The following is a 26,299-nucleotide window of genomic DNA, read 5'->3' as shown; positions in this document are numbered from 1 at the left end:
GATGCAGCCCTGGAGTGCAAGCCTGGAATATAATCTGTTTACATTCACTGCAGGGAGCTTTTAAGGGACGCGCTCTCTTTCCAAAGATGTAAACATAAAACAAGTTGTTTTCACAAACCTACCTGCAGTTTGAAGGGGCATGGGGATTGTAGCTGGGAATAGCAGGAGAATTACTGGGTCAAAGCAGGCAAATGTAGGTGGGGATAGGAAAGACACAAAGTTTGGTATTTCATGGATTTTTTGCAAAACTGGTTTTAAAAATCCTTTCCCCCACACCTTCAAAATATATGTAGTGTTAGACCCAGGCGTATTTCTTATTCATGAGCCCTACAGCACAGCCAAGATGATTAGCACTGTAAGGGGGCTCTTTTTGCTATCCACATGGTGTCCCCCTTGCTGGACACTTTCCCCTTTCCCTTAAGAGAGATGAATAATGGGGAAGTTCATATAAATTAGTTTGAAGTTGTGAAGGTATTTCAAGATAACGGCCTCAAGGGGGGCACTAAATTGTTGAATTTACTCCCCTTGTGGGAGTGAGTTGTAGGGTGGGGGGAGACTGTTGGGGGGGAAAAAAGAGCTATGCAATGGCAAACAACCTATTTCTGATTATTCTTGTATCGAGATGCAGCAGACCACCTATAGAGTGTCCTTATTTGCAAATTGCTGCACCACATTTTAGTTTCTAAAGCATTTTGGATTGACTCAGTTGTATTCAGTCCACAAAGCATTTTTGATTTATATGTTCATTTGTAAGCATGAAACCCAGCAGATAAAAGATTCAGTAACTGCAAACATCAGCAGAATTTTAATGAGAAAAATGTTTAAACTGTCCCTCCACCAAATATTATATTCTAATAAAACTTTTTCTCATATCATCACTCGAAGTTTTAGCTTCACTTTAAATGTGAAGTGGCTTAAAGTTAACTTATAAAAATCTCTCTTTTGGCATACTGTACATTATTCAGAAGATTATTAAACCAAAGATCTTTGATGAAAAGGTCAGTTTACATTTGTATACATAGTGTATAATCCGCATCATAATTATTTTAATTTAGAAATTATGCACAATATAAACCACTTGCATGCAATATAATCAATTCTTATTTAAAACATAGTATGAAAAAAGACACATCCAGCTAAAACACAGCAGTCCTCAACACTGCACATAAAATATGTATCATGTTCACTGAGTACAGTATAACAAAAATATCACATGTACATGTTTCTATCAGTTTACTACAGTACCTGAAGATGCAAACTGTTGCCAATCATGTGACAAAGGCAAGCCAAGTGCACATATTAAACCACGATACAGACCATCTGTGTTTAACATTACTGTACTTGCTGTAATTGGTGTCCCATTATTAATCTGTCAACTTTTGTTCTGTGGACCTTCTATGTTATGAGGACTGTATTTATAAAATGATAATATATCTAGTGCATCAAAGTATGCTGCTTATAGAGTTTTAAAAAATTTATAGAAAAAGTTCATTTTCTGTACAATTAATGCTGTATTTCTCACAAAAAACCCTCCCAATTTCGGAAAAGGTCTTTTGAGGTTTAATATGTTCGCTGCCCTGCTATGCATCGGAAATAGGCTATTGAACTAATGCCTCACTTATATTTCAATGGTAGTACACAGATTCTTGCTGTGGCACCCAGGAAACCAGTGTCAGGAAAGCATAGCAGAGAAGGTCAAAATATGAAACCAAATGGAACTTTCTATATTTAACTACACCAATGCAGTGCTTGATAGAAGCAGCATGAAAATAAGCACCCATGAAAAATCGTGTTTTGGTATATTGTAAGGAGATGGGATGCTTTCTAGGTTGGAGGTGGTCCATTGGTATATCTCAGCATGGGATAGAAAGAGCGAGCAAAATTGTTCACTTGTGTGCAGCTGTAATCTTCCTCTGACGATGGGATCATGCAGGCCAGAAGCAAAAACAAAAGGAAGAGGAACTGCAGGGGTAAAGCTGCTCTTAAAACACGATAAAAGAAGGAGTGGGGGCTGGAACTTGCTTGAGTGGCTTGCTGGTTTTCCAGTCTGTAAATAAAGGATAATCAGCTATTTTAATAAGGGGAAATATTAAAAACAAGGCACACACACTTTCTGGCTACATCTAGACTGGCATGATTTTCAGCAAATGCTTTTAACGGAAAAGTTTTTCCATTAAAAGCATTTGCGGAAAAGAGAGTCTAGATTGGCACGGATGCTTTTCCGCAAAAGCACTTTTTGTGGAAAAGCGTCCGTGCCAATCGAGATGCGGTTTTGCTCAAGAAAGCCCCTATCGTTATTTTCGCGATCTGGGCTTTTTTGCACAAAACAATACCGCGTTGTCTACACTGGCCCTCTTGCGCAAAAGCATTTGTGCAAGAGGGCTTTTGCCCGAATGGGAGCAGCATAGCATTTCCTCAAGAACACTGACACTCTTACATGAGATCATCAGTGTTCTTGCGGAAATTCAAGCGGCCAGTGTAGACAGCTGGCAAGTTTTTCCACAAAAGCAGCTGCTTTTGCAGAAGAACTTGCCAGTCTAGACGCAGCCTCTTAGTTTTGTTCAATTACATTAACCCTCTCCCCTTTAAGGAATGCAGCCTTCGCTTATGAGAACAGAGATTGCTTCAGATATGAAACGCATTGAAATCTACTTAAAAAATGGTGTGGTGAAATCTACTAGGTAATGCAACTAATAACAGAGTCTACTACATAAGGAAAATCCTCCAAAATGTCATAATTTAGCCTTTAGGAACATGCACTATGTATTAATAGATTAGAGTAACAGGCTGCATCTTGCTTAGGGCTATTGAAGTCTGTTTTTTAAAAACAGTATCTTAGTTTTCAAGAGCCTAATGTATCTATAAGGGAGTGTGTGTCTCTTTTATAGAAGACTAGGCCTCACACTGTGCAGTTTCCTCACCCTATAATGCAGGAGGGTTATCTCTGACCCTTTTACCCTTATTCTATCACCCACACTTGGCTGGAGTGGTGGCTGATTTGTCCAGCCCACAAAAGCTGTAGTCCCTGCAGGTTCATGGAGTGTAAGAATGTATCATCACCTCAAGAATAAAAGAAGAAGAAATAAGGCTGCAGCTTGTTGCTTCTGCCAATTGCAAAAGGGCCAACCTTCAAAAGGGTATATTGTGGTAAAGTTTCCATAAGTGCAAAACTATAGTGAAACATGGGTTTTGTAAGGGCTAATATAGGCAGACTTGTGCCACCCTTGTCTCACAAGGTGCATGTTGGTATCTGGGAGAAACAGCATAGTCAGCCATGAATACATATACATTGTATCCATAATTTAGACAGACATATTAGGAGCAGAGTCTCTCCATATTTATTTGCTATTTAGCAGCACACCACACTGGCACCAAGCCATCAGCTTTGCCTACTCTTTTTATTTTAAAACATATTCTTCATTTCTACCAAAAATAATGTGCTACCTGACACTGTTGTTGCTCTTCCTTTCTGAAGTTCTCCTTACACCAACCTGTTAAGATAAATATTTAGAATTACCCAACTCTAGGACATTCAAATGCAAACTCTCTCATATCTAAAATGAACAAGTTTCAAAAGATTTGAGGTTAAAGTACAGATTCAATTCAAGGGAAGGCAGGTTGAAAACACAGCAAAAGCTTTAGAAAAATAGGCATTTGATTTAAAAAGTTCTTGCCATTTCTTGTGGTTTGGATTTCACTATTAATGGATGATAACCTCCAGAATCCAAGTCATCTGCAGCTGGGAGAAATGCACTTTTGTCCTAAAAAACAAATCACACACCGCTAAAATGTGGATACATAAAGCATCAACACATGAACTGCAAAATGTTGTATATGGCTATCTTAATACAATATGTTGGTCCCCCCCCCCCCCTCACCCCACAGAGCGTACTCCAATAATTGCACATATTTGATAAGCTCTACATACATATACATTGTAATCCATCCTGATTTTCTTTTACAGTTTCTGATCTTGATTCTTCAGATTTTGGGGTGATTTTGCATCACTATTTCTTATAGCACTGGTTATAGCACAAGTTTAAAAAATCATACCCCTGACTCACCATGTTTCCTTGTGAAGTTTTTAAATCATGTGAAACCTGTTCAAGAAGCTGTTTCAGTTTCTTTCCAATTATGTGTATCTTTTCATCAGCTTCAATATAATTTTCTCCATCTGACTTAACCAGAAGGTAGGTAGAGATTTCCTGTAGAGCATTTACTTGAAGCTGCTGTTCCAACAGCTCTTTCTCCAGTTGCTTAAAAAGGAAAAGGTTTGAAATATAACAATCAGTATAATTAATTGCTCTAACCATATGGGAGGATTAGAATTTCATAAGATCAACTAATTTTATTTCTACAACAGTTTAGTAAATAGTGTAACATATTTGATGACCCAAAGGTAGCAAATGTAGTGCCCATCTTTAAAAAAAGGGAAGAAGGAGAATCCAGGGAACTACAGCTCAGTCAGCCTCATCTCAGTCCCCAGAAAAATCATGGGACAGGTTCTCAAAGGAATCCATTTTGAAACACTTGGAGGAGAGGAAGGTGATCAGAAATATTCAACATGGTTCTACCAAGGGCAAGTCATGCCTTACCAACCTAATTGTCGTCTTCTATGATGAGATTAAGTATCAGAGGGGTAGCCGTGTTAGTCTGAATCTGCAAAAGCGACGAGGAGTCCTGTGGCACCTTATAGACTAACTGAAGTGTAGGAGCATAAGCTTTCGTGGGCAAAGACCCACTTCGTCAGATGCGTCTTGCATCTGACGAAGTGGGTCTTTGCCCACGAAAGCTTATGCTCCTACACTTCAGTTAGTCTATAAGGTGCCACAGGACTCCTCGTCGCTTATGATGAGATTGGGTCTGTGGATAACGAGAAAGCAGTGGACTTGATATAGCTTGACTTAGCAAAGCTTTTGATACAGTTTCCCACAGTATTCTTGCCAGCACATTAAAGTAGTATGGCTTGGATGAATGGACTATAAGATGAATAGAAAGCTGGCTAGATCGCTGGGTTCAGTAGGCAGTGATCGTTGTTTCAATGTCTTGCTGCCACCCAGTATCAAGCAAAGTATCCCCAGGGTCAGTCCCGGGGCTGGTTTTGCTCAACGTTTTCATTAATGATCTTGATGATGGGATGAATTGTACCCTCAGCAAGTTCACGGATGACACTAAATTGGGGAAAGAGGTAGATATGTCGGAGGGCATGGATAAGGTCCAAAATGAACGAGACAAATTGGAGGATTGAGCCAAAAGAAATCTTTCAATGAGGATAAGTGCAGAGTTCTGCACTTAGGAAGGAAGAATACCTTGCACTGATATTGGTTGGGGACTGACTGACTAAGGACCTGGAGCTTATAGTAAACAAGAAGCTAGATAGGAGACAACAGTGCGCCCTCGTTGCCAAGAAGGGTAATAGCATACCAGGGTGAATTAGGAGGAGCATTGCCAGCAGATTGAAAGAAGTGATTATTCTCCTTTATTCAACACTTGTGAGGCCATACCTGGAATACTGCATCCAGTTTGCCCCCTGACTTGGAAAGAATGTGGACAAACTGGAGAGATTCCAGAGGAGGGCAACAAGAAAGATTAGGGGACTGGGGCACATGAGGAGAGGCAGGGGGAACTGGGCTTATTTAGTTTGCAGAAGAGAATAATAAGGGGGGATTTGATAGCAGCCTTCAACTACCTGAAAGGGGGGAGAGATTCCACAGAGGATGGAGCCAAGCTATATTTGTGGCACAAGACAGAACAAGAAGCAATGGATGCAAGCTGCAGTGGAGAAGGTATGGATTGAATATTAAGAAAAATTATTTCCCCGGGACGGGTGGTGAAGTACAGAAAGTCTATGTCTACCCTACAGCACTATTTCGGGATACCGCAGGCATTCCAAAATAGTTATTCCGCATTTTTGGAGTGCACCTGTTATTTTGAAATACAACAGGCTCACTATTCAGTCATCCCTGTAAACTCCATTCCACAAGGATGAAGGGATGTTTCACAGTACTTTGACAGTTGGTGCTGTGTAGACAGTGCCAAATTACAAAATAAGCTATTTCAAAATAAGATTGAAATAAGATATGCAATTTGCATAGCTCAAATTCCATATCTTATTTCGAGGTACGGTGCAGTGTAGACGCATCCTAATGGGTTACCTCGGGAGGTAGTGAAATCTCCATCCCTATAAGTTTTTAAGGCTCAGCTTGAAAAAGCACTGTGTGGGATGATTTAGTTGAGATTGGTCCTACTTTGAGCAGGTGTGAGAGAACAGGATCTTCTGAAGTCTCTTCCAATCCTAATCTTATATGATTCTATGAAAAGGAACAATTACAGAGGGTGATGCAGACTAGGATTTAGGTGCAATTGCAGGGTTTTACGGAAAAGATTATTCATCAGCTATTCATACTGCAACACAAATCAGTACACTTAGTCCTGGACCTTCATGAGTACTGTTCACACACAGTACCTCTATCATATTTAGCTTCACTATCCCCTATAAATGTAAATAAACTTGTTTCTCTAAATGATTGACTGAATAAGAAGTAGGACTGAATGGACTTGTAGACTCTGCAAATTTTACATTACTTTTTGGTTTTAAGTGCACCTATGTAACAAAAAAAAATTCTGCATTTGTAAGTGATCTTTTCATGATAAAGTGATTGCTCTATGGTACTTGTATAAGGTGAAGTGAAAAATACTATTTATCATTTTTGCAGTGTGAATATCTGTAATAAAAATACATATAAAACGAGCACTATACACTTTGTATTCTGTTATAATAGAAAACAAATATTTGAAAATGTAGAAAACATCCAAAATATTTTTCAATTGATATTCTATTTTTAAGCATGATTATTTTTTTGAGTTAATCACATAATTTAACTATGATTAATCAATAGCCATACCTTTTATTTTCATGGAAGTAACTTGAATGTTAGTCTGATACTTTGATTCAGTAACCAACACTGAATAAATGTAACATACCATTAATTCTTTTTGGCACTCCAGTATTGTATGAGGGTCAGAATTTGGATCAGTGAATTGTGCTTTATGTCTTCGACTTTCAGCATTTGCTAGTCCCAAGAGTAGTTTCTGACTCAGTTCATGGAAGTCCTAAAGAAACAAGTAAAGGTTTACAAGAATATGTGCCCTGACATGGGTGGGCAGGGAGACAGATTATTATAATTAAATCAAACACTGTTGCTCTGTCGTTACACAATGAAATAGTTGACCACGTGTTGTTACTTAGCTTTGTTGTCAACTAGAGGATTACTCAAAAAGTAATCCTGTACTAAAATTACAATTAACAGCTCAGACTCTGCTATCAGCTCTTTCTGTGGCTTTATGCAAGTGATTTAACCTCTCTTCTTCAATTGTTGCATGACATCTATAAAACAAGGGTTAATAAGATAGTGCTGCCTCATGCACTTGTGTGGATTGTTTGCAAATTGCTTTAAACAGGCTTAAGTTGTCCACTACCTTGAGGGCTCTTAAACAGAGAGGATGGTCATCAATTGTTTTTCCACTGAAGGTAAGACAAGAAGTAACCAGGTTAATCTGCTGCTAGGGACAATTAGGTTAAACACTAGAAAAAACTGTAACTATAAGCTTCAGAGGGGTAGCTTTCCAGTAACCACACAGCACACCTCCAACATAATCATCCAGGAACCTACCCATTCAATTAGCCCCAGTGCCTAACCACACAGCACACCTCCAACATAATCATCCAGGAACCTACCCATTCAATTAGCCCCAGTGCCAACTCTGTCCACACATCTACACAAGCAATTTCAGCACTGGACCCAACCACGGCAGCAACTACAACAGGGGCTCATTTAACTGCACATCCACTAATGTGATCTATGCCATCAAATGCCAGCAATGCCCCTCTGCCATGTATATTGGCCAAACTGGACAGTCTTCACGGGAAAGAATTAATGAACAAAAATCAGATATCCAAAAAGGCAACACACAGGAAGGAAAACATTTTAACCTGCCCAGGCACTCACTAATGGATCTCTAAGTCACCATGTTGTTTCTGGCCAATTCCACAAGCCAAATACACAGTGAAGCATTGGAACTTAACTTCATTTACAGGTTTGGGACCCATCACAAAAGTATGAATAAAGACATTGGCTGGCTAGCACACTACCACCCACATCCTAATGACTTAACCAACCAAACAATGGGTACTTATGAACAATTTGCACCTTCTCTATCAGCTTCATGTAACAGGAATACTCTAATTCACTACTTTTCCCCTTTCCTTCTCTCACCCCTCATTCCCCTATTTATTTTGGAACTGAACTTTTAATACTCCGTTCATCTGAAGAAGTGGGTTGTATCCAAGAAAGCTCATGATACCAGCTACAGGTTTTGTTAGTCTTTAAGGTGCTATTAGACTATTCACAGTTTTTTAATCTTTTCTTTGTAACTATAAGAACAGTTCAGGAATAGGCTTCCAGAGGAGGTTGTGAAATAACTCTCATGGCTCAGAGCCTCAGACTCTTGTTTTACTTGGTTCTGCCTCACTGGGGATGGGGAAGTTAGATGACTTCTCTCCTCCCTTTCAGCCCTATATTTCTAGACTTCTATGAAAAACAGTTCAAGTTCTGATTACGTCCAAAGTAGCTATTCCTGTGCATAAAAGAAGGCACACATTCAAAGAAGTCTATTATCTGAGTAAAAATTCAATGAAGTCCCAGTATTCCTGCAACAACCACATTGCGTCCTCTGATCTACTTTTATTAGATCATTACAAATAAAACCCTCATTCAAAGTGTTACAAGACAAATGTTTGCTCTGTTTACCTGGCACTGCATTAGGGTTTGTTTTAAACCCTTTCTCCAGTTGTCCATTGAATGAGATACTTTCTCCCAGCGCAAATTCACTTGTCGAAGTCTGTTTTGAAGCTCTTTGGATTCAGTGCTATCTGTTTGCTGGAAGTCCTTGCTACTCAGGTTAACGGAGAACACTAAAGCCTTGTAATTATCAAAGGCTTTAAGCATGTCCTGAAAAAAGAAGCAGATTACAACTCTCGGTAAATTATCAATAACTTTAATTATTCATTTAGGGTACGTCTACACAGCAGGGCTAAAGTCAATTAAGCTATGCAACTTCAACTACGCCAATTGCGTAGCTTAAGTTGAAATAGCTTAATTCAGTGTTTGGCACTGTCTACACAGCAGGAAGTCGAAGGAAGAACACTCTTCCTTCGACTTCCCCTACTCCTTGTGAAATGAGGGATACCATGAGTCGGAGTAAGAAGTCCTCCAGGTTGACATTACTTCAAAATAAAGGCTTGTAGTGTAGATGTGCACTACACAAAATAACGCTGCTATGAAGACGTACCCTAAAAAACAATCTTCCACAAACTAAGAAATCACAAGTATTCCAGGGATACTTCAAGAGATATTTCAAGAGACGACTTCAAGGCAGAGTTCCTCAGTATCTTGAAGCTGAATACCCACCTGCAATTGTAGGAGCAATAATGGAGAATCTGACAAGGACCTGGATGTTAAAAATTCGACATTCAATCAGAACTTCGATAGTATTTAAAATTTTCAGAAACTTGATTTTACACAGATTTTATACCACGATTGTGCGTTGCCTGAACAGATAACGGTGATGGCAATGGGTCCTGTCCCAAGAAGCATATGGTCTAAATTATATCTCATCCAAAATAAAATAAAAATCCCAACAACCAGAACACTATGTGGATGCAAACATCGACCTGTGGCTGTGGATATCCGTGGATAGACATGGATATCTGCAGAACTGCAGGGCCCTACTCTCATAGGACACTGCAGTCAATGCAGAGGAGTGTGGTCCCATCACTCCTGGCCCTGCCATGGTGCCTCCTGTCTGGGTTTTGGGCAGTACAGCCACATTGCTGGGGTTGGGAGCTTGCTCCTGGAAGTGACAGGACCACACTCCTCTCCAGTGGTTGCAGTGTCTCTTGGGAGTGGAGCCCTCCGGATCTGCGGATGCATACGTCTGTCTGTAGATATCCGCAGCCACAGGTAGAGCCATGCGCAGATACAAACATTTACAAGCAACATAGTGCCCCCTAATGCAGTGTTGAAATCAAGGATCCAGCACTAACTTACAGGGAGGAGTGATGGCTAGAAATTGGAAGAATGTAGCAATTTTCCATATCACCCATCCAAGTACAACTTGGCTCAGCCCAGCTTAACATTTAAGATTATCACCACAAATCGTGCAGAAACCACCACTTCACATTCTTATGAATGCCTTATTGTGTCTCAAACGAAGTACTGTTCTCTTCCCAAACCTAATATTAACTCAGATAATGAGTTTATTCTGCATATTTGATTGATAAAGCTTGATGTTCACCTCAACAGAAGTCAGTTTCTGATCACTGAGGTTTGACCAGTATGAGTCCACCTTTTGAAGCAATCCATTAGATCAGTGGTTCCCAAACTGTTCGGCATCACGCCCCCTTTTTTGATTTTTGAGAAATCACGTTCCCCTCCCCCATAGCAGCAAAAACTTGTTGAGAGAGAGAAAAAGGAACTGACGGGGGCCGAAAAACAAAAACAGCAGCAAAACTTGGGGGGGGGGGGACTCGGTCACCTCACGCCCCCCGCCCAGAATGTCTGCATGCCCCCCAGTTTGGGAACCCATGCATTAGACAATCTATGCTGTGTCCATTTTCTGGGACTAGTCACTTTTGTCCGTTTACTGGGAGATACATAATACCCAGTGCAGTTTTGGGGTATTGAGCATACAAATCTACACACATTGGGATAGACGTTCCAGATATGTTTTTGTGGTATCAACCTACAAAATGTTATGGTTAAACAATATTTTAAAAATTATAGGGAAAATAGTATTTTTGCTCAGAGAAACAAGTCTTTTAAAATAGTAAATGACATTTTTAAAACCTCATTTTTGGTATATGACAACATACTTTCAGTTTCTTTACTCTTTGTTCTATTGCGTGCAGACTGGTTGCAGGCTTTGCTTTCTGTAATTCTTCCAGCTCTTCTTCAGTTTTATCCAGCCAAGCAGTAATATCACTGAGATCAGAGTTCAGTTGTTGCCACTGCTGCAGATTCTGTTTCATTCTAAGTTTATTTCTTAGATCCTGAGCTTGAATGAGCTCCCATTTCTCAATAACACCTACAGTGATATACCAAGAAATGCTTTAAAACACCAATCACGTGAATATTATTTAAAACAGAACAGAATATTATTTACAAACTATGAAGTTTAGTGTTTCTAAAGAACCCATTCTGCAATCTGCTTCTGACTAGGGATGTTATCTATCGGTTAAATGACTAATTGAGTAATTGATGGAATGTTATAGGCTATTCGATTAGTCGATGAGGGGAGCGCTCCCATTGCAGCTCTGCACCTTAAATGTAGTAAGAACTCTTACTACATATAAAATGCAGAGTCACAGCGTCTCAGGGGTGGCACGAGCTGGGACTGTTTTGTCCCAGTTTGTGCTGCCCCCAGGAGCTAACCCCATGGTGGGTTACTCTGCTGGGCACTTACTATATTTGAAGTGCAGAACTGCAGCAGGGTTGGCACGAGCTGGGACTCCCTGGAACGCTGTGGCTCTGCCTCCCCCGCTTCCTCCTGCACCGAATAGTAACTCAATTAGTCGCTTACATCCCTACTTCAGACCAGATATTCTCTCTCCTTGGCTGTGTCTACACTGGGCCACTTATTCCGGAAAATCAGCCACTTTTCCGGAATAAGCTGCGAGCTGTCTACACTGGCCCTTGAATTTCCGGAAAAGCAACAATGCTCTACTGTACAAAATCAGCCGCTATTCCGGAAAAACTATTCTGCTCCCGCTCGGGCATAAGTCCTTATTCCGGAACACTGTTCCGGAAAAGGGCCAGTGCAGACAGCCCAGTAGTCTTTTCCGGAAAAAAGCCCCGATCGCGAAAATGGCGATTGGGGCTCTTTTCCAGAAAAGCGCGTCTACATTGGCCACAGATGTTTTTCTGGAAAAAGGGCTTTTCCGGAAAAGCAGCCTGCCAATATAGACGCTCCTTTTCCGGAAAAACTGAAAACGGAATAGTATTCCGTTTTAAGCAGTTCCGGAAATTCATGCCAGTGTAGACACAGCCCTTGTGTGCCGGGGTGTCTCTACACCACATTGGGCTGGAGAAGGTTAATCCCATGCTATGGACCCTTGTTACTCATGCTCTGACTGGAATCACAGTATAAGGCAGAGCAGTGCAGCGCAGCTCAGTCTAAGCTGATCCCTGATCAGAGCAGACATGTACTGCAGGCTCCTGCAGTGCCAGGGTCATTAGAGGCAAACGCCAGCCAGAGTGATGCCTCTACCAAACAGCAGCTAAGTGCCAAGGTAGCGATTGCTGAGGGATCCCCCTGCATTGGAAGAAGGGGTAGGAAGTGACCCAGGGAAGAGGGGATAGTGATGGGTGACTGAGAAGCAAGATATCGTTTCCTTCAAGCCTTGGATCAGGAACTGGTGGAGAAAGTAGTTGCAGGTGCCCAATCTCTATCTATCCATGGACACTGGCAATGTGCAGGGAGGTGAATTGCAACCCTGGAAGGAAAAGCAGCTACCTAGACTTTGGCCAATAGCCCCTTTGTTCTGAACTGCAGGACAGCCCTACTGACTCTGGCCATTGAGCCATACTGCCCTGGGAAGGAGGGCAGCTACTTAAGACTTTTGCTATTTGGCCTTACTGTCCTGAACCCTAGACCTGCCTTAGTGACTTGGGCAGTGGGGCCATACTGCTGTAAGGAGCTGACATATATATCTGTCTTACTACACCTGATATAAAAATACCATCATAACATTATTGTAATGTACTACTTGTATCCTGGAAGGTCAGCTATACAACCAGATATGCAAGCTATGCAGGTAAAATGACAATTATTTGGAAAATACAGTGACACTACACAGGATTGCAATAACCGAGGAATATTTTATCCAGACAAAAATACAGAAGAAATATCAAGAAGTTGAATGTAATTATCCAGACTGAATTTGGCAAAGGCGAGAGGATTAATTGCCATGGTGTGAAAAGTAAAATACAAGTGGCCACGTTTTATGGATCATCTGAAAAATGGCACTTCCAGCAGCACAGAGCTGCATAAACCCAGCATTTTGGGGTATTGCTTCTGTGCTGAGAAGAGCGCCAACACCACTACCCATCTCATGTAGGACTGCCCTGCAGATCTCTCATCCACAAAGTAACCCTGCTTGATGCTGGTCACAGTGTGAGAGCTGATGCAGTTGCAGCATAATATGGTTGGTGTACTGCAACTTATCACTGTTGCTCTACTGCAGATTTAGAACTATAGTACAAACCTGATTTTTATAAAGGTTCTGTAGAACACCTGATGCACAAAAACAGGGTCTTGTAAGGTTAAGAGAGCCAGCTCAACTGTCCCTGTTCTAACTATAGATTTGCTCTGCTGTGAAAAATGTAGTAATTACCAAGCCTTGATTAATCAAGAGCTTATGTACACAGCAGCTGTAATATACTTTTTAAACGATTGGAATATAAGTTACTGAGAAAACAAGTTATACCAATCTTGTCTTAGTCAAGGTAACATACTTCTTGGCGTCTGTGAAGAATTTTCACAGTCTGATTAAATATCCCTTGAAGTGGCTAGAACCTCACAAACAAATGAGAACCATTACATTTTTATCAGTGAGGAGACAGAAGTCAAGTATATGATGAGTCTGAAACTCTTGAGTGTAGAAGAGGAAATAGAAGGGCTGAGAATTCAGCAATAAATATAGGTCAGACAATGTCAAGTAAGAAGGCAGTTTAGCAAATTTTAGCAAAATGCATCATTTCAGAGAGCAGTGGTATGTCTATTCTCAATGTAAGTGCGCTGACATGTTGTCTTTGCTTTGTTAACTTGTGAGTCACACAATAAACCACTTCATAAGAGCTATTATTCATTTCTTTACATGGTTTATCTTTAGCTGTACCTGATTGCTTCTCTGCAGCTGCAATGTTCACAAGCCCCTGATCATTTTGGGGATCCTCATCATTCAATACAGCAGACGCTTCTTTCACACTGTCCATGTTCCCACTGCTTGCAGACACTAGCAGTTTAGCCTAGAATTATTTAATACATTTATTAAATTAACATGCTGGGAATGCCAATGAACCTTCAAGATGCATGCACTTTAGTATAAAAGGTGATAGTGTAGGCTTTTGAAAGTAACACTTAATAAAGACACCACCAACAAGTACCACCAAGCCAACACCATCTCTATGCAACAGTACTGTATATATACTAGGTAAATCAAAGAATTATGGAATACTAGAACTGGAAGGGTCATCAAGTCATGAGAGTAGCCATACTGGGTCAGAGCAATGGTCCATCTAACTCAATATCCTGTCTGCCAACAGTGGGCAATACCAGATGCCCCAGAGAGAGGGAACACAGCAAGTAATCCTTACATGATCCCTCCCCTGTCACCCATTTCCAGACAAATCACCCATTTCCAGACAAAGTCCAGTCCCTACTCTTATGTCAGGACCAAGCACCGTCTAGATCATCCCTAGCAGATGTTTATCTAACCTGCTCTTAAATATTTCCAATGATGGGATGCCTTCCTAGGCAATTTATTCCAGGGTTTAACCATCCAGTTTTTCCTAATATCCAACGTAAACCTCCCTTACTGCAACTTAAGCCCATTGCTTCTTGTCCTACCATCAGAGGTCAAGGAGAACAATTTTTCTCCTTCCTCCTTGTAACATCCTTTTAGGTACTTAAAAACTGCTATCATGTCCCCTCTCAGTCTTCTCTTTTCCAAACTAAACAAACCCAGTTTTTTCAATTCTTCCCTCACAGATCATGTTTTCTAGACCTTTAATCATTTTTGTACCCACTCTGCCATTCTCTAAATTGTTCATGACGATACTGAACAGAACTAGTCCCAAAACAGACCCCTGCAGAACCCCACTTGTTATGCCCTTCCAGCATGACTGTGAACCATTAATAACTACTCTCTGAGAATGGTTATCCAGCCAGTTATGCACCCACCTTGTAGTAGCCCCACCCCAGCTAGATTGTAGTCCCCTAGTTTATTGATAAGAAGGTCACGCAACGTGGTATCAAACGCTTTACTAAAGACTAGATATACCTCGTCTACCACTTTCCTCTTATCCACGAGACTTGTTATCCTACCAAAGAAAGCTATCAGATAGATTTGACATGATTTGTTCTTTACAAATCCATGCTGGCTGTTACCTATCACCTTATTATCTTCCAGACGTTTGCAGATGAATTCCTTAATTATTTGCTCCATTATTTTTCCTGCCACAGAAATATGCCAACAGTTATTGGTAGAAATACAGTAATGACATTTAAGCTGGTGAGAGGTCCAGTTCCTTAAAGGTATCAAGGCTCTTCATGCCCAGTGATTTCAATGGAAGTTTAGGAGTTTATCTATCTTTGAAGGTCTGGGCCGTAGCGACTTATTGATAGAAATTGGTTGACTCTAACCCACTGTATAAAATCTAATATTAGAGGCATTTCCATTCACTCCATCAGTTACTAAGACTTGGCAAGAGCTATTCTAAGAAAAATATGGATGTGACCAAAACCAAGCAACACTAACAATAACTTGTGCATTAACTGCACTACTTCATTCCCGTGAGTACCAGAGCATTGATGGCTATGGTGCAATCCTCTTGAGATAGTGAGGTGCCAGAGCAGGACAAGCAATACAAAAGGAGACAAAGGTAGAACTGCAGCCTGAAAAACACTGCTCCTGGAAACCAACCACTGGGAATGATCTCTCTTCTGGCTTCCCACTGCCTTAGGCATAGTCTCCCTGGTAATTCCCTTTTTGCCATCAAGAAAGCTCTTTGAATGACCAGAAATGGGAGGAATAGCAGGCTATGTCTAGGCCAACCCCGTCCCTTCATTCAGCCTGCATGCTGAAAAAGGGTAGTTTGAACCTAGAGTTGTCAGCCATCCAAGATAGTCCTACAGTCTCCTGGAATTAAAGATTAAAGTTGTCATGAAACCTGCAGGAACATATCCAATCAAAAAAACTGACAACCCTATTCAAACCACTCTCTTGGAAGGAACTGAAAGGAGACACATAAAATAAGCATCAAGTTCTTCCTAATGCCACTGTGTTTAGCTTATAATTAATATCCACAGATCTTGAACTCACATAGCCTGGCTTATATGGGGTGCTTGTCTCTGGGCTTCCAGACTGTACATTTCTTAACATCTCGGTCTGGTTGTACTCATGTTTCCTGCAGGTTGGGCTATCCGGGGAATGCCAGGTAAGAGCTTCTGAAATGGATTTTCCTACCACATAAAACAAAACAAATACAACCTGAATTTGAGACCACCCCACTGTATAATGAAGCGTTTACTTTTTAAATAAATTAAGTAGTAGTCTGTAGAATATGGCACCACATGATGGCATTGAAATGGCAGTGTTGCAGCTTTCCTTGCAAAGCATGCACATTTGCAAAATGTCAGCAGTGTTCCAGAAGGTAATGAAATGACAGCCATGCAATTATGAGACATTTTATTTTCTTCTGAAAATGTCTGGCTGCAGTATGACAGGGAAAGTTACAACAAGGAAAGTTTGCACCGTAGTTTTGGTAAGTTCCTGTTCCCATGACACTATCATTTTGCTGCAATGCATGACAAATGAGTCAAGAATAGACCTGTTCTGAGTGGAAGAGAATACTGAACTCTTATTTGGGATTTAGCTAATGGCATGGCCAAAGCTCTGTCACACACAATGCAAAATGATATGCGATAGTTACAAAGTGCTGCTTTTACTAGCATAACTAAACTACTGTCTCAATAATTAGGTGATTACAATCAACAAGGAAAAAAATAATACCAAGACCAAACCACCATGAAAGAGCTGAAAGACTTTGGATTTATATAATGAAATGCACATTAACCATCCCTGCTTTAGACAGGAAAACTGTAAATGGCATGTTCTTGACTGCTTTGTAATGTATATGTGTTTCTACTGCAGCGTAAAAACACCATGACACAATGGCACATGGTGTCCACACAAGGCAGGAAATCAGACGTTACATATGAAAGGAGGTTTAGGAGTATAGCGTGCGCCACAGGGAGATTGCCATGTTCAGACACATGCATTAGCAGGTGCCTACCAGAAGATGCTTTCAAAGTTTTTGTGGTCATTTTAAGATATGCCTCTGGATTTTCAGTGATTTCTATATCTGAAAGAGAATAATGTCATTTTCCTCACTGGACAAATATTGAATATTTTCTGAATATTAATAGAAACATCTGAAATATTGACTGAGAGGAAAAACTTCATTACTATTTTCATCAAGCATTTTTAGAAAACAAGGAATTTGCGGGGGCATTCAAAACTTTAAGGTTGGTTTAGACAACACTATCCTTTTTGTCCAGACAGTATCACGAAAAGTTAAATAACTTTCACACTTTTGTACCAATACAAATTAACACACCTGCCCGACGCAAACAACAGAACAGGTGCCACTTTAGGGATGCTAAAGGAGGCTGTACTGAAACAAAACGTCTGGGATTACTGGTTCTTACCAGAGAGAGCACTGTAGTATGTTCCTTCTTCTTCATCCTCATGAGAGGAAGAGCCTCCTACATCACCTGTGTGATCCCATTCAAGTGGGATGGAGTCAACACTGACAGGGGTCTCACAGCCTGACCTTTCATAAGCAGGTGCAGGGGAAACCAGATGGCAAAGGGACTGCTGGGAAGAAGGCAGCTCATTTATTGCCTTCTTATGCCAGGGATCATTTTGGATTTCTCTTGAGTCTTCTGCATCTGTCTCATTTTCAGATGTATCTTTGTCATCTTCTATTCCCTAAAATAATTGTTTTATATTGTGATGAATCAACATAGATCTAAGTTGCTTAACAAGTGACACAGTAAGAGGTGGAGAAATACAGCAGCTTATTTTTTGTGGCATGGAGACATCAGCCTGTAATGGTCTGTCCCCACATATTTTCTTATGATGGAAAGCCCAGAGAAGATCTTTCCTTTTCTCCCCTTCCTTTTCTCCTGCAGCTACAATGTCAACCTCAACCCAGTACTTCGCCCTCCTCCTCATATCACCCAACCTTCACTGAGATAGCTCCCTTCTGCAAATGAGAATGACTAGCTAATTACAGTGCGGCACCATCAGGTGGACAAAGGGGAGCATCATTCCCAGGTGCCTATACTAATTAAATCCTTCCATAGGCTTTTTAATAGATGGTATTTCTTTTTGAGTCGAAACACTCTCAGCATTGGCTGATATCTCATATGTACAAGCAAAGATTGGCATCTGTCCCCCAAATGGAAGTGAAGAACAACTGGGGGCACAAATAAATCTATTGTGATTATGAAAAAGAAAATACTGAACATGCTATGGAAGCTAATAGTGGATATAAAAACAGATACAAAAATCTGCATTAAACGTTTTAAGCCCTTTACAACCCTGTGAGTGGTTAAGAGACTTCTCTCTCTTAGAAAATGAAAAAATAAGTGATAAAGTGGGAATTATTACTGATGAGCCCCTGACCCTTCTGCACTCAATCCATTAACACTATGCTGCTACTCAGCTGCTGCTACACAATGAATATTGCATTTTCATACCAACACCTGCCAAAGCACCAAGACCATACTTATCCCTTACAGGATGCCTGGAAGTCAATCTTTGATGGAATCGAGAGACCCGTCCAAACACTTCCTGACAATATCTATGCAGTTCCTCCAACTCATCTTCAATCAGGATAGCATCCAAAGGTTCACTCTTCTGAATGAGCTGCTCTCCAAAAACTATTAGCTGATCAATCTTATTGGTGTTTAGGGTTATTTCCTGTTGGAAACCCTATATCAAACAGACATAAGAAATGGTTACTTAAGCAGTGATTCTTTCTTGCCTGTGCTCAAGACTATCCTGCTCTAGCATTGCAAAGCGGAGGGAATCTGAACACTGACAGTAATCTATCTTCTTTTGGCAGACAGCTTTCTATCTGCCATCTGTAAACGTTTGGCTTTTCTTTTGCTAGTCAAAGCCATGTGGGTGACTTTAATGTGTGAATGTAGGTGCTGATTGAAATTAGCACCAAGTGAAGTGCTCCAACCATGCAACAGGAACAGCACAGCAATAGGAAGGCAAAGTTGCCTACGCTATCCAGTTGAGACGTCTCAGAGGGGTAGCCGTGTTCAAACTTTAAAACCCACTTCACGAAAGCTCATGATTCTGTATATTTTTGTCCGTCTCTAAGGTGCCGCAGGACCACTCATGATTTATACAGTTGACACACCTCAACCCTGCTGTGGATGGACCACCTCAAATGTGTGAAAGAGTGGGCTATTCTTCATGCCTATGCCAAGTTTTCCAATAAGCTGACGCATACTGATTTGTCATGTATAGGACCTACCCATTAAAACCTGAACTCATTCCATCTTTGCTATTGAAATAGATGGCAAAAACTTCTGGTCATCATTAGCTTGAACAAGTGACTTCTAGTCAACTTTAGCCATCAAATCCCTCTAGCCACTAAGTCACCTTTTGAACTCTGCACAGAATGAAACTGAACACAGGCTGTAGAACAACAAGCTGTGCTATGTGGGAAAGGACAGAACAGTACTGCTGAATAGAATATGAACTTCATTCATGTAGCAAAGCATCAGTATCTTTCTGAATGAGTGTCACAAAAACTAGTGCCTGACTGAAATGTTCAAAGAATCCACCTCCCAAATATTCTACATTCTATTAAAAATGCTAATTGGACATAATATTATTATGGAACTGGATCTGTCTTCAAGTTGGCTAGCAGATTTTAAATGTTGATTTTAGGTATTTATAGTAAAAGCTCTGTTATCCGGCACTCAATTAACTGGAAAGCTCAATCAACGGGCATTTCTGATATCTCCAATAGAAATCTTATATCTAGTAACCAGGACTAGTATACTGCCCAGCACATTATGCAATTGCACAGTCTGCACTCTACTTTTATGCAAAAGAGGCAGAAGACCAGGAAGCAAGCTGAAATCAGGGATTTATTAAGAAAGAAAGAAAAAGAAAAAAAAAGCAGCTTCCAAGGTGTGTTGTACTATCATTACAGATTCAGCCCAATTTCCTATACCTTCTACATCTCCAGTGATAATTGATGTTGATAACAATGACCCCGAGGGGCTACAAGATCCTAAAGTGCCTTCTGAACAATCAGAGATTAAATTATGTTCAGTATAGTTTTAGTGTTAAGTGTATTTTTAGTGTTCTGACTGTACATAGTGATATGTAGTGTCATAAGATAACCTACTGTATAGAAAATTTTACCTGTATGCATCTAAGTACTTCCAGAAACCAGCCACTCTGCAGGTGCAATACTACTGCTGGATTGGTAAGGACCTGTGTATTATTTTATACTTTATTCATTTTATTGTATTCTAATTCTTTGAAAATTGGTATTTCATTGGGGAAGTACAGCTCTCAGTTAACCCAAATATTCAATTAACCAGCACCCTGCATTCTCTCAACATGCCAAATAAGAGAGCTTTTACTGCAGCTGTTTTAAAAAAACGAGCAGTCCTGTGGCACCTGAGCTGTTTAGAGATCTTGCTTCTGTTTACCCAAGTTTTAAACTACCTTTCAAGTTTAATATAACTTGAGCCCTGCACAGATGCAAATGCCTACCTGCGGGTGCAGATATCTGCAGATGGACATTGGTATCTGGGATCTACTCTCAAGAGACATTGCGGCCAACGGAGAGGAGCATGGTCTCATTGCTCCCAGGAGCTAGCGCTCCGCGCCAGCAGCTCCTCTTGACAGTGCAGCTGTCATACAGGGCCATACAACCCCACACCAGATATGCTGTGGGTAGACATTAGTATCCGCACAGAGCTCTAAATATAGCCATCATTGATACTAAGTTGTAAGAGGAAACAGAAAGACAGAATCAAAGACTCTGAATATTGAACTTATATTTTACAGAAACTATTTTTTAAGTTGACTTGTACAATTATTTTTCTAACATTTACTGGTCCAACAACAAATATGATCTGATGGACATAATGTATGCTGTCCTGAAATTAGCCCATAGCTAACTGGCTGGCATTGCCAAGAGACTACAGACTGACGTTGGTACACCAGCTACTTTGAATTATACGTACATTTAATTGCCGCATTTTGTCATCAAAGTTACTCTCTGAGAAGTGTTCCACGTTTGTCAGTTGAAGGTCCATTTCTGTGAGCCAAACAAGAATACTGTCCCTTGTTCCCTCAAACTCATCTCTCTGGTTGGTGAAGTACTGAAGAAGAAAAAGGCAGCTCTTCATTATTAGTTTAGTATCAGAGGGGTAGCCGTGTTAGTCTGAATCTGCAAAAGCGGCGAGGAGTCCTGTGGCACCTTATAGACTAACAGAAGTGTTGGAGCATAAGCTTTCGTGGGCAAAGACCCACTTCGTCAGATGCATGTAGTGGAAAGTACCAGAGGCAGGTATAAATATGCAGGCCAGAATCAGGCTAGAGATAATGAGGTGAATCCAATCAGGGAGGATGAGGCCCACTTCTAGTAGCTGATCTGGAGGTGTGAATACCAAGAGAGGAGAAGCTGCTTTTGTAGTTAGCTAGCCATTCACAGTCTTTGTTTAAGCCTGAGTTGATTGTGTCAAACTTGAAGATGAACTGTAGCTCATGCATCTGATGAAGTGGGTCTTTGCCCATGAAAGCTTATGCTCCAACACTTCGGTTAGTCTATAAAGTGCCACAGGACTCCTCGCCGCTATTATTAGTTTAGTTACTGACTAGAGACTGTCATAGCAGCATTTTAAAACTGGCATTTTCTTTCAGAATTGCTGTTCATTTTAAATAGACATGTGTCTAAGGTCTTATCTACACACCAGAGTTAAAGCTGCATATACTTAAAGCAGTACAACCCCATCTAGCACAGACACTGATATAAAGGTATTTATGTCACACAAGAAAGGGAATGAGGTATGCAAGTATAAAGCACCTTTATACTGGTAGAAATATACCCACATTAGAGGAGCATACTGATATAACTACACTGATAACAAAAATAAACAAATTCACACTCCTGAACCATATAGTTCTACCAGTACAAAAACTGTGTTTAGACCAGGCCTAAGTTGTTTTTGATGCTCTAACTTTAGCAGCTAGTTTAGATAAAGAAAACAAGTTCCATCTCTAATTAAAATTAGATCATCAAAATTAACAAAATGATTGATTAGCTGGAATGTGTAAATACACTCAAGTGTAATTATCATGCCATTTGGTGTTAAAGCCATTTGTGCAAATTTGTTCCACTTCCTGCTGTCTCCCACCTGGGTAGATATCAGGAAAGGCGATTTCTCTATCGCAGCCTGCTAAACAGCCCCCAAACAACAAATATACTGAAAAGAGATTAGGAAAAAAAAGAGTACAAACGACACATTCCAAGGATATGTCTACACCACCAAGTTTAGTTGATAAAAACTGCTTTTGACGATTATATAGAAAGAGTGTACACACTGCAGGAAAAAAATGCCCAGACACAATACATTTCCACCTCTATCAGAGACTTTTTTCTTTCCCCCTTTGCTTTATTGTTCACAAAGAGTCAGTGTAGACTGTGCACTGTGTTTTGTCTACAGAACTGGCTTCCACCAGCACCCTACCATGTCTGCTCTGCTCAGTGTTTTGTGATCTCTGCTTCCCTGTAGCCATGTGCCTCCCCCCACTTTCAAAGCCCTGGGAAGGATCTGACAGCTGAATGTGCTGCTCCCTTTGGGAGTAAACAAAGAACAAATCACTGAATCATAGAATCATAGAATCATAGAATAATAGGACTGGAAGGGACCTCGAGAGGTCATCGAGTCCAGCCCCCCGCCCTCAAGGCAGGATCAAGCTCCGTCTACACTATCCCTGACAGATGTCTATCCAACCTGTTCTTAAATATCTCCAGAGAGGGAGATTCCACCACCTCCCTTGGCAATTTATTCCAATATTTGACGACCCTGACAGTTAGGAATTTTTTTACTAATGTCCAATCTAAACCTCCCCTGCTGCACTTTAAGCCCATTACTCCTTGTCCTGTCCTCAGAAACCAAGAGGAACAAATTTTCGCCTTCCTCCTTGTGACACCCTTTTAGATATTTGAAAACCGCTATCATGTCCCCCCTTAATCTTCTTAATCTGAAGTGCTCCTGTTCTGGCCTGCACTAGGAATACAGGAGCAGGCACACTGCAGCTGCAGGGGGAAGATGGTCTGCTGTGCTACTTTGACATTTCTCAGCACCGAGAGTTCAGAGCTAGTCATGATGCTGCTCCCTGCCACTGTGGAGGCTGTGGGAGAACTCTGCGGGAATCCCACGATGCACAGGGATCAACTTTGCCTTCCCACAACACTGCACTATGGGGTACATAGCCACAGTGCACTGCTCACACTGTCAAGGATGGTACCCCCAGTGTGGAAATGGTCTGCTAATTAGGGATGTAAAATCCTGTGTAATTGATTAACTGGTTAAACGTAAAGTTTATTTCACGTTTAACCAGTTAAACAGTTTAAGGGGCACTGTTTCAGCCCTCCCCTCCATCCCTGCCATGGCTGGGCTACAGTGGCTCACTGCCACAGGGCAGCCCCTGCCAGCGGACGCACTAGCCTCACTGTGGACAGGAGGTGCTCCAGACACCCAGAGCAGCTCCACAGGGCTGGAGCAGCCTCCTACCCATGGCAGAGGGGGAGCTGCTCCAGCCCCACTGGTTAACCTTTCACATCTCTACTGATGACAGAGACAGCAAGCGGGAACACCCTCTGGCGATTTTAGTTTTGTTGACTTTTGGGTTTCAATGTAAGTTTTGTTGACAAACCTTGGTAGTATAGACATACCCTAGCTGTGCAGGTTTGCTCCCTCTGCTCAGTTACAGTCAAATCTGCTGATTTTAAGGAATTTATTTATCTTTCTGTCACTTGCAGGGAACTTGCTATATCATAAACTGAGTGGTGACAAAAGCTTTTCCAGGTCACATCACAGGTATCAGAGCCCTGAAGTCAGTGTAACCAGCTCTGAGAGGATCACCTAAGTATTAGAGCGAATCTCTTGGTGTCCACAGTAGGGATGTAAGCGACTAGCAAATGCTTATCAGATAGTCGACTAGTGACTCGACTAGTCACTTTCCCCACCCTTGCTGCATTTATCAGAGAGGTAACAAGGTGGGGGAACAGTATCCAGTACTGAGGGAAGCTGGCTTAAAAGCTGGTTCCTCTCAGCTCCATCTCCATGGGGAGAAGGAGCAGGGGCGCAGCAGGGAACTGGTGGCGTTTCCGCCTTTGAAATGGAACAAGGGCAGGGCTCTTGCTACATTTCAAAAGCAGAAGTGCTGCAGGGAGCCTGGGGTGAGCTGGGGACTCCAACAGTCCCCCACTGGCCCCACACTCCCTGCTTTTGAAATGTACAAGAGCCCCAAGAGGGCTCTTGTACATTTCAAAAGCAAAGCGCTGATGGGAGTGTGGGGCCAGTGGGGGGCTGCTTAAGTCCCCCGCTGGCCGTGTCACCCGCAGTGCTTTCACCTTTGAAATGCAGCAAGAGACGGCAGGGCTCTTGCTACACTTCAAAGGTGGAGGTGCCCTTATAGACTAACCAAATAGTTGATACAAATTCCATTGACTATTTGATTAGTTGATAAATTTAAATGTAACATCCTTAGTCTTTCGTGGCATCCCTCCATTGTGGCTCACACAGCTAGAAAAAGGAGGTATGGCTGAAGAAAGGGGTGTGGCCAGTATGCCCCTTCACTATACCTTGCACATTTTCACTCTTTGGGCCTGTCACAAACCAGCATAAATTAGAGCAGCTTTGTACAATACTACACCAGGATCTGGGGAGGGAACTTTAAGCTTCCTTTGTACCCTAGCCCCAAGCTGTACTCTGCAATCCAGCTGAACCTCAGGACCAAGTCCTCTAAATGCAGAAAGACATGAAGAGTTACATTCAAGTCTTGGAACAGACAGGTGCATCTCCAATTAAGTTAGTGGACAGGCACTGACTTACTCCAGTGCTGAAAGTACCCCAATAATTAGTGTGAGGGAGTTGAAAGCCCAAAAGGGCGTGTTTAAGACAGGGTGGTATATGCTGTGTAAAATGTGTTCATAGCTATGCTTTTGCCCATGAAAAATGTAGTCCTATTTGTGATACAACAGGCCTATGCTTCATTCAATAAGCCCTGTAGCCCTGTTTAGTATCAGGATTGCCACTCAGACTAAAGAGTGGTTCATAAGGGAAATGAAAAAAAATCCAAGCAAATGCTCGCAACCCATGGCAGAAAGTAAGCAGAGCGCAGCATGTGCCATGAACACAGTCACATAAGGATGCTGTGTTGAGGAGCCGCAGCAGAAGAGCCGTATACCTGGGGGAGTGGTGAAAGTCATGCTCTCCAAAACATTGCCTATTACTCCCCTGCTCTTCACCTCCCGGCAGCACTGGTTAATGCCGATCCATTTGTTCAGGCAAATACCACCCAGGGGCCTCCCTATGCAGTGCCCTGACACACTGACTGGTAACTTACATACCCTGATGGTTGCACTTTACTGAAACAAACCAAAGGAAGTACACAGTGCCAATATGGAACTCTTTGCCAGACAATGTTGTGGAGGCCAAGACTATAACAGGGTTCAAAAAAGAGCTAGATAAATTCATGGGAGATAGGTCCATCCATGGCTTTTAGGGATGGTGTCCCTAGCCTGCATTTGCCAGAAGCTGGGTATGGGTGACAGGTCAGGGATCACGTGATGATAGTCTGTTCTGTTCATTCCCTCTGGGGCACCTGGCAATGGCCACTGTCAGAAGACAGGACATGGAGCTAAACTGACCTTGAGCCTAACCCAATACAGCCAGTTTCTTGTACCTCACTCCTGTATGAGGCCCTCTCCCTCCTGCCCTGATTGCAGCAGCATCAGAGGTGAGGGATGGGGTGTGCCAGGAACACAATGGTGCCTAGGGGAACACTGCCACCTCGAGTAGAACAGCCCCCAGGCTGCCCTAACCCTGTGAGCAAGAGCACAACCATCCAGAAAATCAGGGAGCTGGAACAGGCTGCCTTGTTTTATCCCTTGTTGTCTGTTGCACTAAGTGGAAACCTTGTGCAGCACAGAACTAGGAACATAAAATCCCATTTAATCAGTTAACCATTTAAATGAGGGTAGGCGGGCCAGGCTGCAGTGGTCCCCTACTGCAAGCAAGAGCTGCTCCGGTCGGGCTGGTACACGCCTCACCTGCAGTGTGGAGGGCTGCTTCAGTAAAGCCAGGCCCACTGCAGGCAGGGGCTGCTCCAGCCCAGTGG

General features: G+C 41.7%; 1 protein-coding gene across 6 annotated transcripts in view; it reads right to left on the bottom strand.

Moving 5' to 3' along the window:
• Positions 1–786: 786 nt before the first annotated feature.
• The window catches only part of SYNE2 (spectrin repeat containing nuclear envelope protein 2), a 300,187-nt gene continuing 274,674 nt past the window's right edge, over positions 787–26,299 (bottom strand). For 5 of the 6 annotated variants that reach the window (XM_075926397.1, XM_075926393.1, XM_075926394.1 and 2 more), the window contains 13 exons: positions 21,133–21,270; positions 18,647–18,841; positions 17,551–17,833; positions 17,136–17,204; positions 16,163–16,302; positions 13,958–14,087; positions 10,934–11,145; positions 8,811–9,011; positions 6,985–7,113; positions 4,065–4,256; positions 3,675–3,761; positions 3,445–3,491; positions 787–2,047 (listed from right to left, as the gene is read on the bottom strand). In XM_075926397.1, the coding sequence (XP_075782512.1) occupies positions 1,825–2,047; positions 3,445–3,491; positions 3,675–3,761; positions 4,065–4,256; positions 6,985–7,113; positions 8,811–9,011; positions 10,934–11,145; positions 13,958–14,087; positions 16,163–16,302; positions 17,136–17,204; positions 17,551–17,833; positions 18,647–18,841; positions 21,133–21,270 (2,046 nt within the window). In that variant the 3' untranslated portion in view covers positions 787–1,824. The remainder of the gene's footprint in view (positions 2,048–3,444; positions 3,492–3,674; positions 3,762–4,064; positions 4,257–6,984; positions 7,114–8,810; positions 9,012–10,933; positions 11,146–13,957; positions 14,088–16,162; positions 16,303–17,135; positions 17,205–17,550; positions 17,834–18,646; positions 18,842–21,132; positions 21,271–26,299) is intronic. The other variant, XM_075926396.1, reaches the window with a different exon arrangement.

The sequence above is a fragment of the Pelodiscus sinensis genome, chromosome 4 (assembly GCF_049634645.1).
Source record: "Pelodiscus sinensis isolate JC-2024 chromosome 4, ASM4963464v1, whole genome shotgun sequence".
Taxonomy (NCBI): Eukaryota; Metazoa; Chordata; order Testudines; family Trionychidae; genus Pelodiscus; species Pelodiscus sinensis.
The sequence above is the reverse complement of the archived record's forward strand: the minus strand, read 5'-3'. Positions and strand labels throughout refer to the sequence as shown.